The sequence below is a fragment of the Procambarus clarkii genome, chromosome 24, assembly GCF_040958095.1.
Source record: "Procambarus clarkii isolate CNS0578487 chromosome 24, FALCON_Pclarkii_2.0, whole genome shotgun sequence".
In the NCBI taxonomy this organism is placed as follows: Eukaryota; Metazoa; Arthropoda; class Malacostraca; order Decapoda; family Cambaridae; genus Procambarus; species Procambarus clarkii.
This window is the reverse complement of record NC_091173.1, coordinates 4,138,759-4,153,702: the sequence shown is the minus strand read 5'-3', so window position 1 is coordinate 4,153,702 and position 14,944 is coordinate 4,138,759. Positions and strand designations below refer to the sequence as shown.

The window sequence follows — 14,944 nt, the reverse complement described above, 5'->3', positions numbered from 1 at the left end:
ACAAGAACCCGGCAATGTGATGTTATAGTGGGCAGAATACGCCTGAAATATAGACGTATCTGGCAGCTTTCTCAAAACCCAAATGTCGAGTACACAATGTGTCAACTTTGTGAAAGAGAAAACATGCACTCTCTTGAACATTATATTGTAGAATGTCCCATATTGACTGACTTTTGCCCTCCTGGGCTAAGGTATGCTGAACTGTGTAATTGCTATACGAGTACTGAAACACTTGATGATATATTGGACTTGTACCCAAGATTGACCATGTAATGTATCAATTATATAATATATGTATGTAACTATGTAACCTGAGCTTGTAAAAGCACCTTCATCACCTTCAGTGATTAAGTGCTTAATTGCGCACTAGTTTCTCTATCAGCTATCTCACTCTGTCAGAGTGGGAGAGACGAATGTGTGTGAATGCATGTAATTACCTAAGTGTAATTACCTAAGTGTAGTTACAGGATGAGAGCTACGCTCGTGGTGTCCCGTCTTCCCAGCACTCTTTGTCATATAACGCTTTGAAACTACTGACGGTCTTGGCCTCCACCACCTTCTCACTTAACTTATTCCAACCGTCTACCACTCTATTTGCGAAGGTGAATTTTCTTATATTTCTTCGGCATCTGTGTTTAGCTAGTTTAAATCTATGGCCTCTTGTTCTTGAAGTTCCAGGTCTCAGGAAGTCTTCCCTGTCGATTTTATCAATTCCTGTTACTATTTTGTACGTAGTGATCATATCACCTCTTTTTCTTCTGTCTTCTAGTTTTGGCATATTTAATGCTTCTAACCTCTCCTCGTAGCTCTTGCCCTTCAGTTCTGGGAGCCACTTAGTAGCATGTCTTTGCACCTTTTCCAGTTTGTTGATGTGCTTCTTAAGATATGGGCACCACACAACAGCTGCATATTCTAGCTTTGGCCTAACAAAAGTCATGAACAACTTCTTTAGTATATCGCCATCCATGTATTTAAATGCAATTCTGAAGTTAGAAAGCATTGCATAGGCTCCTTGCACAATATTCTTAATGTGGTCCTCAGGTGATAGTTTTCTATCTAGAACCACTCCTAGATCTCTTTCTTTATCAGAATTCTTTAAAGATTTCTCACATAATATATAGGTTGTGTGGGGTCTATGTTCTCCTATTCCACATTCCATAACATGACATTTATTAACATTAAATTCCATTTGCCAAGTGGTGCTCCATATACTTATTTTGTCCAGGTCTTCTTGAAGGGCATGACAATCATCTAAATTTCTTATCCTTCCTATTATCTTAGCATCATCAGCAAACATGTTCATATAATTCTGTATACCAACTGGTAGATCATTTATGTACACAATAAACATCACTGGTGCAAGAACTGAACCCTGTGGTACTCCACTTGTGACATTTCTCCATTCCGATACATTGCCTCTGATTACTGCCCTCATTTTTCTATCAGTCAGAAAATTTTTCATCCATGATAGAAGCTTACCTGTCACCCCTCCAATATTTTCCAGTTTCCAGAACAACCTCTTATGTGGAACTCTGTCGAAAGCCTTTTTTAGGTCCAGATAGATGCAGTCAACCCAGCCATCTCTTTCCTGTAATATCTCTGTGGCCCGATCATAGAAACTGAGTAAATTCGATACACAGGATCTTCCTGATCGAAAACCATACTGTCTGTCTGATATTATATCATTTCTCTCCAGGTGTTCTACCCATTTAGTTTTGATTAGCTTTTCCAATACTTTCACTATTACACTTGTCAATGATACAGGTCTATAATTGAGGGGGTCTTCCCTGCTGCCACTTTTGTAGATTGGAACTATGTTAGCCTGTTTCCACACGTCTGCTACGATTCCTGTACACAGGGATGCCTGAAAGATCAGGTGAAGTGGAATGCTGAGCTCAGATGCACATTCTCTCAGAACCCATGGTGAAACGCCATCTGGGCCAGCTGCTTTGTTCCTCCCGAGCTCCTTTAGCATATTTTCCACTTCATCTCTAGACACCTCTATCCTCTCTATGTTGTTCTCTGGAATTCTTATTGTGTCTGGTTCTCTGAAGATTTCATTTTGTACAAACACACTTTGGAACTTTTCATTTAATGTTTCACACATTTCCTTTTCATTTTCCGTGAATCTGTTTCTCATTTCCAACCTCTGGATATTATCCTTTACCTGCAATTTGTTGTTTATGAATTTGTAGAATAGGCCCGGTTCTGTTTTACATTTATCTGCTATCCCTTTTTCAAAATTTCTTTCTGCCTCTCTCCTTACTGCTGTATAATTGTTTCTCGCATCTTTGTATCGCTGGTATGTTTGGGGGTTTGGCCTCTTCCTATACTGATTCCATTTTTGTGTCTTTTGGTCTCTTGCCCTCTCACAATTTCTGTCGAACCAATCCTGTTTTCTGGTCCTGCATCTCTGTTTTGGTATAAATTTTTTTGTGCCTTTATCATATATTTCACAAAACTTGCCATACATCTCATTCACTTCCTTGCCTAGCATCAAGTCTGTCCAATTATACTCACTAAAAAAATTTCTAAGGTCACCATAATGTCCTCTCCTGAAGTCTGGTTTTTCAACTGCTTCAACCTCCTTATTTTCTTCCAGCTTATAACGCATTGCATACTTTATTCCCAAAAAGACATGGTCACTTTTACCCAAGGGAGGAAGGTACTGAATGTCAAATATCTCTTCCTCCTTCCTGGTAAATATCAAATCTAGCATGGAGGGAACGTCCCCTTCCCTCATCCTCGTAGCTTGTTTAACATGTTGATACAAGAATGTTTCCAGGATGAGGTCTACAAATTTACAGGTCCAAAAATCTTCTGTTTTAGCTTCATATGCTTCCCAGTCTATGGATTTCAAGTTGAAGTCACCGACTATCAACAGTCGTGATCTATCGTTATCCGCTCTCGCTATAATCTCTCTCATTATTGTTATAAGACCTTCACGTTTACTATCTAGCTCCTCCTTTGACCATGTGCTGCTTGGCGGTGGACTATATGCATTTATCATCATTAGTTTATCATCCTCATAGCAGATCTCTAGTGCTATTATGTCAACTTCTTGTGGATTGGCAGTCATTATTTCCTTCACCTTTAGGTGTTCTTTTACCAGCACAGCAACGCCACCGCCTTTCCTAATTTTTCTGTCCCGTCTCCAAATTGAGTAGCCCCTTGGGAATATGACCTCATTTAAAATTACATCTTCAAGTTTTGTCTCCGTGAGTGCAACAATGTCTGGTGTCTGCAGCTGTATTACATCACTTAACTCCAGTATCTTCGATCTCACTCCATCTATGTTGGTGTATGCAATCTTCAGGAACTTGTTCCCCCTCTCCTTATTCTTCACTCCCCCTCTCTCTATTGATTTTGTTGGTTTGCCTTTATGTACCACTTTACTGGTTTGCCTACCCCTATCACTTTGTAGAAAAAAGAATTTATTTCTTCTTCATTCCTGCTCTCATTTAAATGTTTTGCCTCGGCGAGGTTCAGTTTCAGCTTCTCTCTATCTTCTTTTGAAAGATCTCGTCTTAATGTGTGTGTGTGTGTGTGTGTGTGTGTGTGTGTGTGTGTGTGTGTGTATATATATGTATGTATACATGTATGTATACATGTATGTATACATGTATATATGTATGTATATATGTATGTATATATGTATGTGTACATATACAGTATATATGTGTGTGTGTGTATGTATGTGTATGTATATGAAGTACATGTGGAAGCTGATCAGAATTACATTTCACCTTTGTGAATGCGCATTAATGACACCATGTAAAAGACACATCGAACACTTTATGTAGGGCATGTGTAGATCTGTGTATCTATGTATTTACGTATGTAGGTTGGCTTAGCATTTTGAAAACACTGAATCACCTTCTGTCGTTGATTGTTCAATGAATCCTTGAACTATATGTTTAACACATCTCTAACCCTGTCCATGGAGGACAGAAGAAAATGTATATGTGCTGGTTAGCATTGTAAATGTGTGGCCACATTTGTGGTAGAAAATAATAAAAAAAAAAAATAAAAAAAAAATAAAAACTAACACCTCTCCTCCTCACCGTCTTCCATACACCAATGAGAGTCCTCATTCAAGGTAAGATAAACATACAGTACTGTATTGTAGTTTTAGTCAGTATAAAATGTATTTTTAAGTTAATATTTATGGGGGTGAGGAACGGATTAATTCAATTTACATTATTTTTATGGGAAAATTCGTTTTGGTCGACAAATTTTTGGATGACGACATGTCTCTGGAAACGAATTATGATCGTGAACAAAGGTACCACTGTTTTTACTTAACTAAATTCACATCTGCACAAACGAGTTACGTGCAAGTAACTAAGTTATATACTTATTGTAATTATTACTTGTTTTAATAAAAATATCCAAAATCTATGTTGGTGTTAGTTTCCATTTCAAAGAACGGAAAATTCAGATTCAGGATCGCTAAGAGTAAGTACAGGATTGGTAGCAAGATCATAGTTGAATGGAACAATTTGTCAGCAAACATCAATGAGACAAGTGGTATTGATAGCTAGAAAACAGGTCTGATAGATGCATGTGAAGAGGAGTTAAATCTAAATGGGCATCACCTAGAATGGGCCAACAAGCCTGTCTGGTGACTCTTAATTATGGTTTTACATTGTACAATGCCACTACGTATCAGACATAGCCACAACCCAAAGATTAGGCAAGAGTTCATTATATAAATGAGTCAAACTACTCCTGAGAAAATGTGCAATTTCTGGTTTAATCTACACACACTGTCATTTGGTTATTTTACAGTAATGTGCATGACAGTATCAGACCAAATCACCCTATTTCTAATTTGATCCCTTGATCATACTAGACATGTTTTTCTGGTTGAATTAGAACACAGTATATTACTTTAAATTTTGTTATGCCAGAATGGTTAGCTGGGGTATTGTTGTCAAAATGTACACATGTTATGCACATAGCATTGCTTATGTTGACCAGACCACACACTAGAAGGTGAAGGGACAACGACGTTTCGGTCCGTCCTGGACCATTCTCCAAGTCGATTGTGACTTGAGAATGGTCCAGGACGAACCGAAACGTCGTCGTCCCTTCTCCTTCTAGTGTGTGGTCTGGTAATCATACTTCAGCCAATTTATTGTGACTCATTGTTAGCATTGCTTATTTTCTATTTTTTAAAACTACATACACTATAAGGGTAGGCTGGGCTAGGTAAAGTTTGACTAGTGTTATATTAGATTTTAAAATCTTATGAATGGAGTGACCTGTATCTTCTTAGAGGCAAATAGGAAATGGAAGATTTACACTTTAATTTTAATACAATTACCATCACAAAGCGTTTAACATACATACTACATCCTATCAACATCTCCATATGCGATGCTGCTAATTGGGATAACTATTGAACATTAGAGCACTTGTTGTTGTTGTTGTGTTAGATTTAGCTACTCAGAACGAAAAGTTGATGTAGCACAGGCTATAGTGAGCCCGTAAATCAGAGCACATCTCACTGTTTTTATAGATAAATGTGTAACGATCAAGCACCGCAACCCCCTCAATCACGTCTGTATAACTCTCACATTTTGTTGTGTATTCTGATTATTTTCTGCCATAGAACTTACCTGAATGTGCATGACTAAGAAAATAGGCAGTACTGGCAAGGTTGCGCCCATCGAATCTGTCAACAGAGATCTGTGGGAACTCCTTAATTTTGCCTGAGAACGAGCTCATGGCTTTAAGTATGTGTCTCACTCAGATCCTGGCATCTTGGAGGCCTCCATGCCCGACCACAGGCTACCCGCGTGGCTCCTCACATGATACCCTCCTCCCATTTAGCAAAACATGATTCATGACTGGATTTCATCGGAAAATGTCAACACAGATGACGACGTTAGATGACACGCGCCAGATGAGCAAATGGCGCCAACTTTGAGGACATGACGCGCGCCGGAGGCCAAGACTAGTTCACTTTAGGTCATTTATTATGCACCCCATACCCATCTTGTGGGCGGTAGTGGAAAGGGTTACAGAGGCACATAATGGGCTCAGGGACTGAACCCCACAATTCATTTAAGTAAGCAAGTTACAATCATCAAATCAAATCAAATCAAATATTTATTCAGGTAAAGTACATATATACAAGGTGAAATACAAAACATTGATGGATTTATAGATAGAGCTAGCACATACAATGCCTAAAGCCACTATTACGCAAAACGTTTCGGGCAGGAAAAATCGCGGAATTTAGAGATAACACCATCAACATGGAGTCTATATAAACAACTGGGCCTCTTGCTCCTTGATTGTAACCTATCCACCGCTGCCCACTGGATGGGGGGGGGGCGGGAGGTGTGCAGGACAAACATAAATTTTGACACTAGCTCTCCACATATGTCAGTTGCTTAATTTAGAACCTGTACTTGTGGTCGATCTCGAACCCATTGTTGATGTGACGACTTATATTGAATTTTGTAACTAGCTCATCAAGATTGTAACTTGCTTAGCTAAATGAATTGTGGGGTTCAGTCCCTGAGCCCATTATGTGCCTCTGTAACTCTTTCCACTACCGCCCACAAGATGGGTATGGGGTGCATAATAAATGAACTAAACTAAAAAAAAACTAAAAACTCCTTGCACTGAAATGTACAAGTCTCCAAACTTGATACATTAATTGTAAGTGACTCCTTATCATCCTTAAATGCTCTCAACTCTTTAAGACATAACTGTAACATGCTCGTGTCCGAAGCTAGACACAAATACAACAAAATTATTAGGGTGGTAACAGAGTCCATTTCATGTGGCCTCCATCGTGCCATTATCTGAGGTTGAATTACTCGCGGCCCTAAACAAAGGCAAAGCCACATCCCCCGGTGAAGATGGTATCACTTATGACATATTGCGTCTGCTCCCTTTAGTACCAGGGAATTAATCCCCTGCTTGAGCTGTATAATATGAGCTATGTTACTGGGGAACTTCCTAACTCTTGGACCAACAGTATAATCATTCCAATTCCCAAGCCAAATCAAGAGAATGCTTTCCGCCCAATTTCTGCTAAATGAATTGTGGGGTTCAGTCCCTGAGCCCATTATGTGCCTCTGTAACCCTTTCCACTACCGCCCACAAGATGGGTATGGGGTGCATAATAAATGAACTAAACTAAAACTAAACGCCCAATTTCCCTTACTAGCTGCATTTGCAAAACATTCGAGAGAATGGTCCTAAACCGTCTCCTCCATAGAATAAGAACCATGCTATCCCCCCAGATACATGGCTTCATGCATGTAAGGAGTGTGCATTGCATCACCACCTTTCTTACCCTGCACACTGAAAAGTCATATACCACCTTCCTAGATCTTAAGTCTGCCTTTGATATTGCAAATAGACATGTTATCTTGAGTGAACTTGCAAGAATGAATATTGGTGGTCGGCTTCTTTGTTGGATCAGGGGTTACTTATCCAACAGGAAGTCATCTGTATTTTTCTAGGGGCATAGGAGTGTAACAAGAGACTTTGAACTAGGCACCCCGCAGGGTGGTGTCCTCAGTCCTACCTTATTTAATATCTTAATAAACACGCTGTTAAACTCTATACCGAGCAAACCTAGTGTTACGACCCTGGGTTTCTCAGTGGAAACCAGAGGTCAAAATTGAGCTATTAAACTTTCTTATATTATAGTTGGACGCATCACGAGCTGAAATTGTTTGTATCTTCCCTGCCAGACGTAAGACTATTCTTGTTTCTCAAAGAGCATTTAAAGACTGAGCTTGGGGTTGATGATTAAATAATAACATAGGCATCAACTATGTTTACTAATACTTTCTAATCATTTGTAAAGTAAACCTGAGTAAACTTGGTATAGGGCTGCGGTACGATTAGTTGAGCAGTCTGCCGGCAGCGAGCCAGCTGGGGGAAGGAGACTGAGACTCGATCTTCTCTGAGCTGGCGTGGTGTGGACAGGACTCCCTGCCCTTCCTCCTCGTTTCCTTATTTCTGTGTCTTGTTCAAGCTAAGTATACACTGTGTACATTATTCAATTTCTGGCATACACGTGTTCTATGTGTAGAGTAGTATACTTTGTGTGTAGTAGGTGTTTTTAGAGCTATATTACTAGGTTTAATTACTCAGAGGACACTCCCTACAATACCTCAAATCCTACCTTACTGACAGGCTCCAATATGTTTCTGTGAATAATACAATTTCTCCCACCCTACCCATCAACATTGGTGTTCCCCAGGGCAGCATACTTGGCCCTCTCCTCTTTCTCATCTACATTAATGACCTTCCAAATGCCTCCCAACACCTCAAACCAATTCTATTTGCTGACGACACAACCTTCATTTACTCCAGTCCTGATCCCCTTGCTCTAAATGCCACAGTAAATACTGAGCTAAATAAAGTCCATCTGTGGCTAACTGCCAACAAACTCACCCTTAACATTGACAAAACTTTCTATATTCTGTTTGGCAATAAATCCTCTAATCAAATAAATCTCAAAATAAACAATACCCAAATTTGTAACAAATTAGATGGCAAATTCCTTGGCATTCTCATTGACCACAAGCTGAATTTCCAGGGACATATTCTAAACATATAAAAAAAAGTTTCAAAAACTGTGGGCATTCTTTCTAAGATCAGATATTATGTACCACGCCCTGCCCTGGTGACTCTCTATTACTCCCTTATCTATCCATATCTCAACTATGGTATTTGTGCTTGGGGCTCTACTACCCAAAATCACTTACGTCCTCTAATTACTCAACACAAAGCTGCTATTAGGACAATATCCAATTCTGGCCCCAGACATCACTCGGTACCCCTACTCAAATCTCTGAATGTTAGACATTAAGTCACTGCACATTCTCTCGTGTATTATACATATATAAAACGCTAAACTATAATGCCAATCCTGATCTCAAAAGCTTCATAGAAGGTTGTAACAGAACCCATGAGCACCACACCAGAAATAAATACAGTTTTGATATTCCTAGAATACGACTTAATCAAACTAGAAATGCTCTACAAATCAAGGGGCCCAGAATGTGGAATGACCTTCCCAACCATGTTAAAGACTGTACCCCTCTCAACCAGTTTAAGTTAAAAGCGAAGCTATACCTAATAAATTCCCTGTAACCTACCTTACCCTTCTATTGTCAACCAATGTCTGTTTTTCTTTAAAGAGTGCTGTTTGTCAACATAATTGTATTTGTGCTGCTTTTTCATCTATGTTTTCATTTCTTGTTTTCATTCTACTCATTATGCTCAATTAGTATTAAGCTTGTCATTTAAGTTTATCATGCCCGAAACGCTTTGCGTAATAGTGGCTTTAGGCATTGTATGTACTAGCTCTACCTATAAGTCAACCAATCCTTGTAAAAATTTATTGTATGTATGTACCTTACCTAAATAAAATTGTATTGTATTGTATTGTAGTTATTCTATAGGGTGTCCCAGTGGAACCACGTGGTCTCCCTACCCTAAGCTGACTCTAGCTTCATGTGTTTCCCTAGTAGTACTTTACCCTAGCTTGTGTTCAGTGTAAAACCTTGTATCCTGTCTATGTGGACCAAGGCTTTTAACGTATGATAGTGTGGTAAAGTAATTATTATTATTGTTATTGGTGTGAGTGTATATGGGGGGTTGTTAAGGGGTTAATAAATAAGTAGTAACGGAGTATCCCTTCTTCCTGTGTGGGAGTGCTATGATCAACCTCTAGTCGGACATGGTCTAGTAGCAAGTTATTATTACTGTGGATAGTTTATTTTGGGGGCCGAGCATTTTAGTTCTCCCATATTTGATAACTCTTAATGCTTACTATTGCCCCTACATCCAGATAACCTTAGGCCCCATAGTACAGACACTCCCCCATATTTAATAAGTGGGGGCCTGTCCGGGATGAACTTTATAATTGTAAAAAATTAGATTCTTGAGTGCCAAAACTAAAATTTTTTGTTTTCCGCAGAACGGTTGTGTGTTAGCCTAGGGTCCAGCTCATCTAGCAAAGGACATTCTTGCACTGACTGGACACCCAGCTGGATCCCTTCATGATTGAGGTAAGTGTGGCCTTGTGTTAGGGGCCGTGCAAATTTTTGGTTTTTCCAATTTTTTATTTTTTCTTTGGCTAGGAACTAAATTAATTAGTGATGGTGGCTAAAATGCAGGAACTGGCAGGGAATCCTTCAGTGGTAGAGATAAAGAAACTTACCAAGTCTAATTTAGTATTGTTAGGCAAGGAATTTGGCCTAGAATTAAATGACGCAGATAAAAAGTGGACTTTGGTGAATGAAATATTACAACATTGTATTGATCAAGAACTATTGGCAAGTGATACGCCTTTATGCCAGCCTAACCAAGCAGAAAGTGCAGCTCATAGGGACAGAGAGATAGCTCTAGAGTAAGCAAGAATAAAATTAGAGGAGCAAAGACTCAAAACCGAGGAGACTAGAATTAGAGCAAATACCACTGGATCTCCACCTGCCGGGGATTCAAACCCCAGGCATTATGAGAAAAAGCATAACTTGCCTGAATTTTCAGAGTCAGACCCTAAAAAGTTTTTCAACCATTTTCAGAGATTGGCCATGTCCATGACCTGGCCAAAGGAAGAGTGGGTGAAAATCCTACAGGGAAGACTTAGGGGTAAGGCCTGTAACGGTTCTATTGTTACGTAAAGTATGGTGACAATAAACACAGACACTAAGATACTATATATATATTTGGTCGAATATACAGAAGTACACAGGTGATACCTTGGTGTGAGTTGAGCGCACTGAGCGTCGGTACAGTATCTCGCAAGTGTCTGCTCTAGACCACACTTGAAAGTAGACTAGTTAATGTTTGCTATTCTGCTGCTTATATGCTCGGGCAACACCTCACCGTGTTGCCCGGGCAACGCCTCACCTCATTCATCTCCAAAGGTTGACAGGAATATTAACAATGCATTTGGAGCGAGTATATTATTGGGATAATCTACTCGCTACAGAACTCCCCCTCCCAGGGGATGAAAGGAAAAATACTTGATCAAGGAACTTAGCTGGTCGGTGAATTGTACGCCCTGCTCGCGTTACATAACCATCAAAGTTAACTTCCTCCTCTTCGCTGATGTCATCTAACTGGGGTCGTAAGGTGGGAGGTCGCACAGGATCGTCCGTCGTCGTAGGATCAGGTTGTGGTGCGGCTGGTAACTGGGGTTGTAGGGTGGGAGGTCGTACAGGATCGTCCGTTGTCGTAGGTGGCGGTGCTGCTGGTAACTGTGGTCGAAAAATGAACTGCGTAGTCGGCGGATGTGTCTCTGGAGGGATGTCTGGGGCAGCGTCACAGTGTGCTGGTTTAAGGCGATCGATGGAGATGTTTACCCGCTGTCCTCGGCGTTCAATGGTGAAGAACTTCGGTGTTCGAGAAACCACTTTAAATGGTCCTTCGTAAGGTGACTGTAGAGGGCGTCGAACAGCGTCGACTCTTGCAAACACGTGTTCAGTTGTGTGGAGCTCATGAGGCACATATGTAGCATGAGTTGTCGGTTGGCGTGGTGGTGTAGGCCGAATGTTTGTCATGGCCGCCCGTAATTTCTGGACAAAAGTAGGGTCTGGGGGTGTGATAAGTGGCGTTGGGGTTAAGAATTCGCCCGGAAGCCGCAGGCTAGATCCGTATACAGTACTAAGTCTGCTGCCGAGAATCCACTGCCCTTCGTGGCCGAACGGATGCCAAGCAAGACTAATGGAAGGTTGTCGATCCAATCATCAGGGCGTGCTTGAGCTCTTAGGGCAGCTTTTAGTTGTCTATGAAAGCGTTCTACCATTCCGTTCGACTCAGGGTGGTATGCTGTGGTTCGGTTATGTGTGGTGCCGAGGAATTCCATAAGTTCCTTCCATAGATATGATTCGAACTGTCGTCCTTGGTCAGTGATGATGACAGAGGGGCTGCCAAAATGGGCGACCCATCCAGAGAGGAAAGCCTGGACCACTGACTCAGCTGAGATGTTGATTAATGGGATTCCTTCCGGCCATCTGGAGAATCGATCGATGCAGGTGAGTAGATAAGAATATCCTCTTGCCGACGGTAATGGTCCAACGATGTCTATATGCACCACCTCGAAACGGTCAGAAGGTAACGGAAACTGTTATAAATAAATAAATAAATAAATATAAATATGTTTATTCAGGTAAGGTACATACATACAAGTGATGTTACATTAATGGATTGATATATAGATAGAGCTAGTACATACAATGCCTAAAGCCACTATTACGCAATGCGTTTCGGGCAAGAAAAACATTAATATCTAGAACTTAATACTAATTGAGCATAAAGAATAAAAAGTGTTGAGAACAAATACAAACAAAGATAAAAAAAAAAGGGGGAAAAAAAAAAAAACCCTAAATGAATTGTGGGGTTCAGTCCCTGAGCCCATTATGTGCCTCTGTAACCCTTTCCACTACCGCCCACAGGATGGGTATGGGGTGCATAATAAATGAACTAAACTAAAAAAAAAGGGGGAACATGACTGAAAAAGCAGCACAAATACAATAGGTTGACAAACAGTGTTGATTAAAAAAATAACAGACATGGGTTGACTATAGAGGAGTGAGGTAGGTTACAGGGAATTTATTAGGTAGTGTTTAGTTTTTATCTTAAACTGGTTGAGAGAGGTACAGTCTTTAACATGGTTGGGAAGGTCATTCCACATTCTGGGTCCCTTGATTTGTAGAGCATTTCTAGTTTGATTAAGTCGTACTCTAGGAATATCAAAACTGTATTTATTTCTGGTGTAGTGCTCATGGGTTCTGTTACAACCTTCAATGAAGCTTTTGAGGTCAGGATTGGCATTACAGTTCAGCGTTTTATATATATATTTATTTATTTATTTATTTATATATATACAAGAAGGTACATTGGGTTTGTGAGAATACATTGGATAGTACAGTATTTACATTCTTGTAAAGCCACTAGTACGCACAGCGTTTCGGGCAGGTCCTTAATCTAGCAGATAATTTTAGGTAGGTAATTTCAATCAGAATTGATAAATGATCCTTAATCTAGCAGATAATTTTAAGTAGGTAATTTCAATCAGAATTGATAAATGATAAAGATACATTACAAGAGAAAAATGAGATGAGAGAGATAAGTAAGTATATTAAAGCATATTGTTATATTAAAGCTCTGATTGATTACATTAACAGCTTGATTAGCAATTTAAACAAGGTTAATAGACACCATACAGCAGATTGACAGCACATATAAGACAGCAATGATCACAATGGTAAAGATGTTCAGATTGGGTACATAAAGATTGGGAGACTGGGTAGCAAAAGATACAGATAAACAAGATTTATAAACACCATACAACAGATTGGCAGCACATATAAGAAAACAGCAATGATCACAATGGTAAAGATGTTCAAATTGGGAACATAAAGGTTGGGAGATTGGGTAGCAATTGATACAGTGCAATTTTAAGGCAAAAAGTGAAAAACTATGAAGATGAAATTAGGTACTTTTTAGTATTGATTTTGAATGATGTAAAAGTTGGACAGCTTTTCAATTCAGTAGGGAGTGAGTTCCATAAACTGGGTCCCTTTATATGTATAATACACAAGAGAGAATGTGCAGTGAGTTAATATCTAACATATTCAGAGATTTGAGTAAGGGTACCGAGTGATGTCTGGGGCCAGAGTTGGATATTGTCCTAATAGCAGCTTTGTGTTGGGTAATTTGAGGACGTAAATGATTTTGGGTAGTAGAACCCCAAGCACAAATACCATAGTTGAGGTATGGATAGATGAGGGAGTAATGGAGAGTAACCAGGGCAGGGCGGGGTACATAATATCTGATCTTAGAAAGAATGCCAACAGTTTTTGAAACTTTTTTTGATATATTTAGAATGTGTCCCTGGAAATTCAGCTTGTGGTTGATGTTGAAGAGGGCTCTTTGTGTGACGATGTGTTTTCGCTCGCTGGCACTGGAGATATGAGCGAGTCCATCGTCGAACATCGGCATTGATTCCTGGCCATACAACAAGCTCCGTTAGTAGTTTCTGGGAAGCACGTACTCCTGGGTGTGCTAGGGAGTGAAATACTGAGAACGTTTTCCAGCGAAACTGGGCAGGAATGTAGGGCCTAAGTGCTCCCGTCCGTGAGGTGTCACAGATTATACTTCCGCCACCTTCCATGGGAATCTCGATGAACCGGAGAGCTGTGTCAGATGTTCGTAATCGCTGCAGATCAGGGTCTTCCCGTTGGGCCTTACTGATTACACAATAGTCCACCTGAGCTGGGTTTGTCACGACGTTGTTTATGGTGGGTCGGGACAGTGCATTGGCTATGACATTATTAGTTATAATAATAATAATAATTTTTATTTAGGTAAAGGTACATACATAAAGAGATTTTACAAAGTTTGTTGGCTTCATAGATAGAGCTAGTACATACAATGCCTAAAGCCACTATTACGCAAAGCGTTTCGGGCAGGTAAAAGCACTAATGACTAAAGCTTAAAACTAATGGGTAAAAAGAATAAAATGTGTTGAGTACAAATAAAAATAGAGGTAAAAGAGGGGGGAACATTGTTGAAAAAGCAGCACAAATACAATTACAAATTATTACAGAAAATTACATTCAAACAGCGTTGATTTGAAAAAAAAAATAAAAACATACATGGGTTGACAACAGAGGGGTAAGGTAGGTTACAGGGAATTTATTAGGTATAGCTTCGTTTTTAACTTAAACTGGTTGAGAGAGGTACAGTATAGAAGGTCATTAAGTTCCTTTTACATGACGGATATCCGAGGTAAATTGGGAAATAAATCCCAGGTGGTTGGCTACTCGAGGAGAGTGAGCATCACCCTTGGCCGCCAGCGCATAAGTGAGAGGTTTGTTGTCTGTGAGGATATGGAAGTTCCGCCCCTCGAGAAAGTGCCGGAAATGTTGTATGGCTGAGTAGATGGCGAGCA

At 39.9% G+C, this 14,944-nt stretch overlaps 2 protein-coding genes across 7 annotated transcripts in view; one reads left to right on the top strand and one right to left on the bottom strand.

The window, feature by feature from the left end:
- The window catches only part of LOC123761792 (protein artemis), a 134,778-nt gene extending 128,823 nt beyond the window's left edge, over window positions 1-5,955 (bottom strand). For 3 of the 4 annotated variants that reach the window (XM_045748004.2, XM_045748002.2, XM_045748003.2), the window contains exon 1: window positions 5,625-5,954. In XM_045748004.2, coding sequence (XP_045603960.1) covers window positions 5,625-5,733 — 109 coding nt within the window. In that variant the 5' untranslated portion in view covers window positions 5,734-5,954. Of the gene's footprint in view, window positions 1-5,624 lie in introns of all 4 variants that reach the window. The other variant, XM_045748000.2, reaches the window with a different exon arrangement.
- Window positions 5,956-7,921: 1,966 nt separating this feature from the next.
- Window positions 7,922-14,944, top strand: part of LOC138368158 (uncharacterized) — a 51,605-nt gene continuing 44,582 nt past the window's right edge. For 2 of the 3 annotated variants that reach the window (XR_011229503.1, XM_069330462.1), the window contains exons 1-2: window positions 7,922-10,052; window positions 10,569-10,635. Coding sequence is in view for 1 of the 3 variants with exons in the window: in XM_069330462.1 (XP_069186563.1) it covers window positions 10,044-10,052; window positions 10,569-10,635 (76 nt within the window). In the remaining 2 variants the exon portion in view is untranslated. The remainder of the gene's footprint in view (window positions 10,053-10,568; window positions 10,636-14,944) is intronic. The other variant, XR_011229504.1, reaches the window with a different exon arrangement.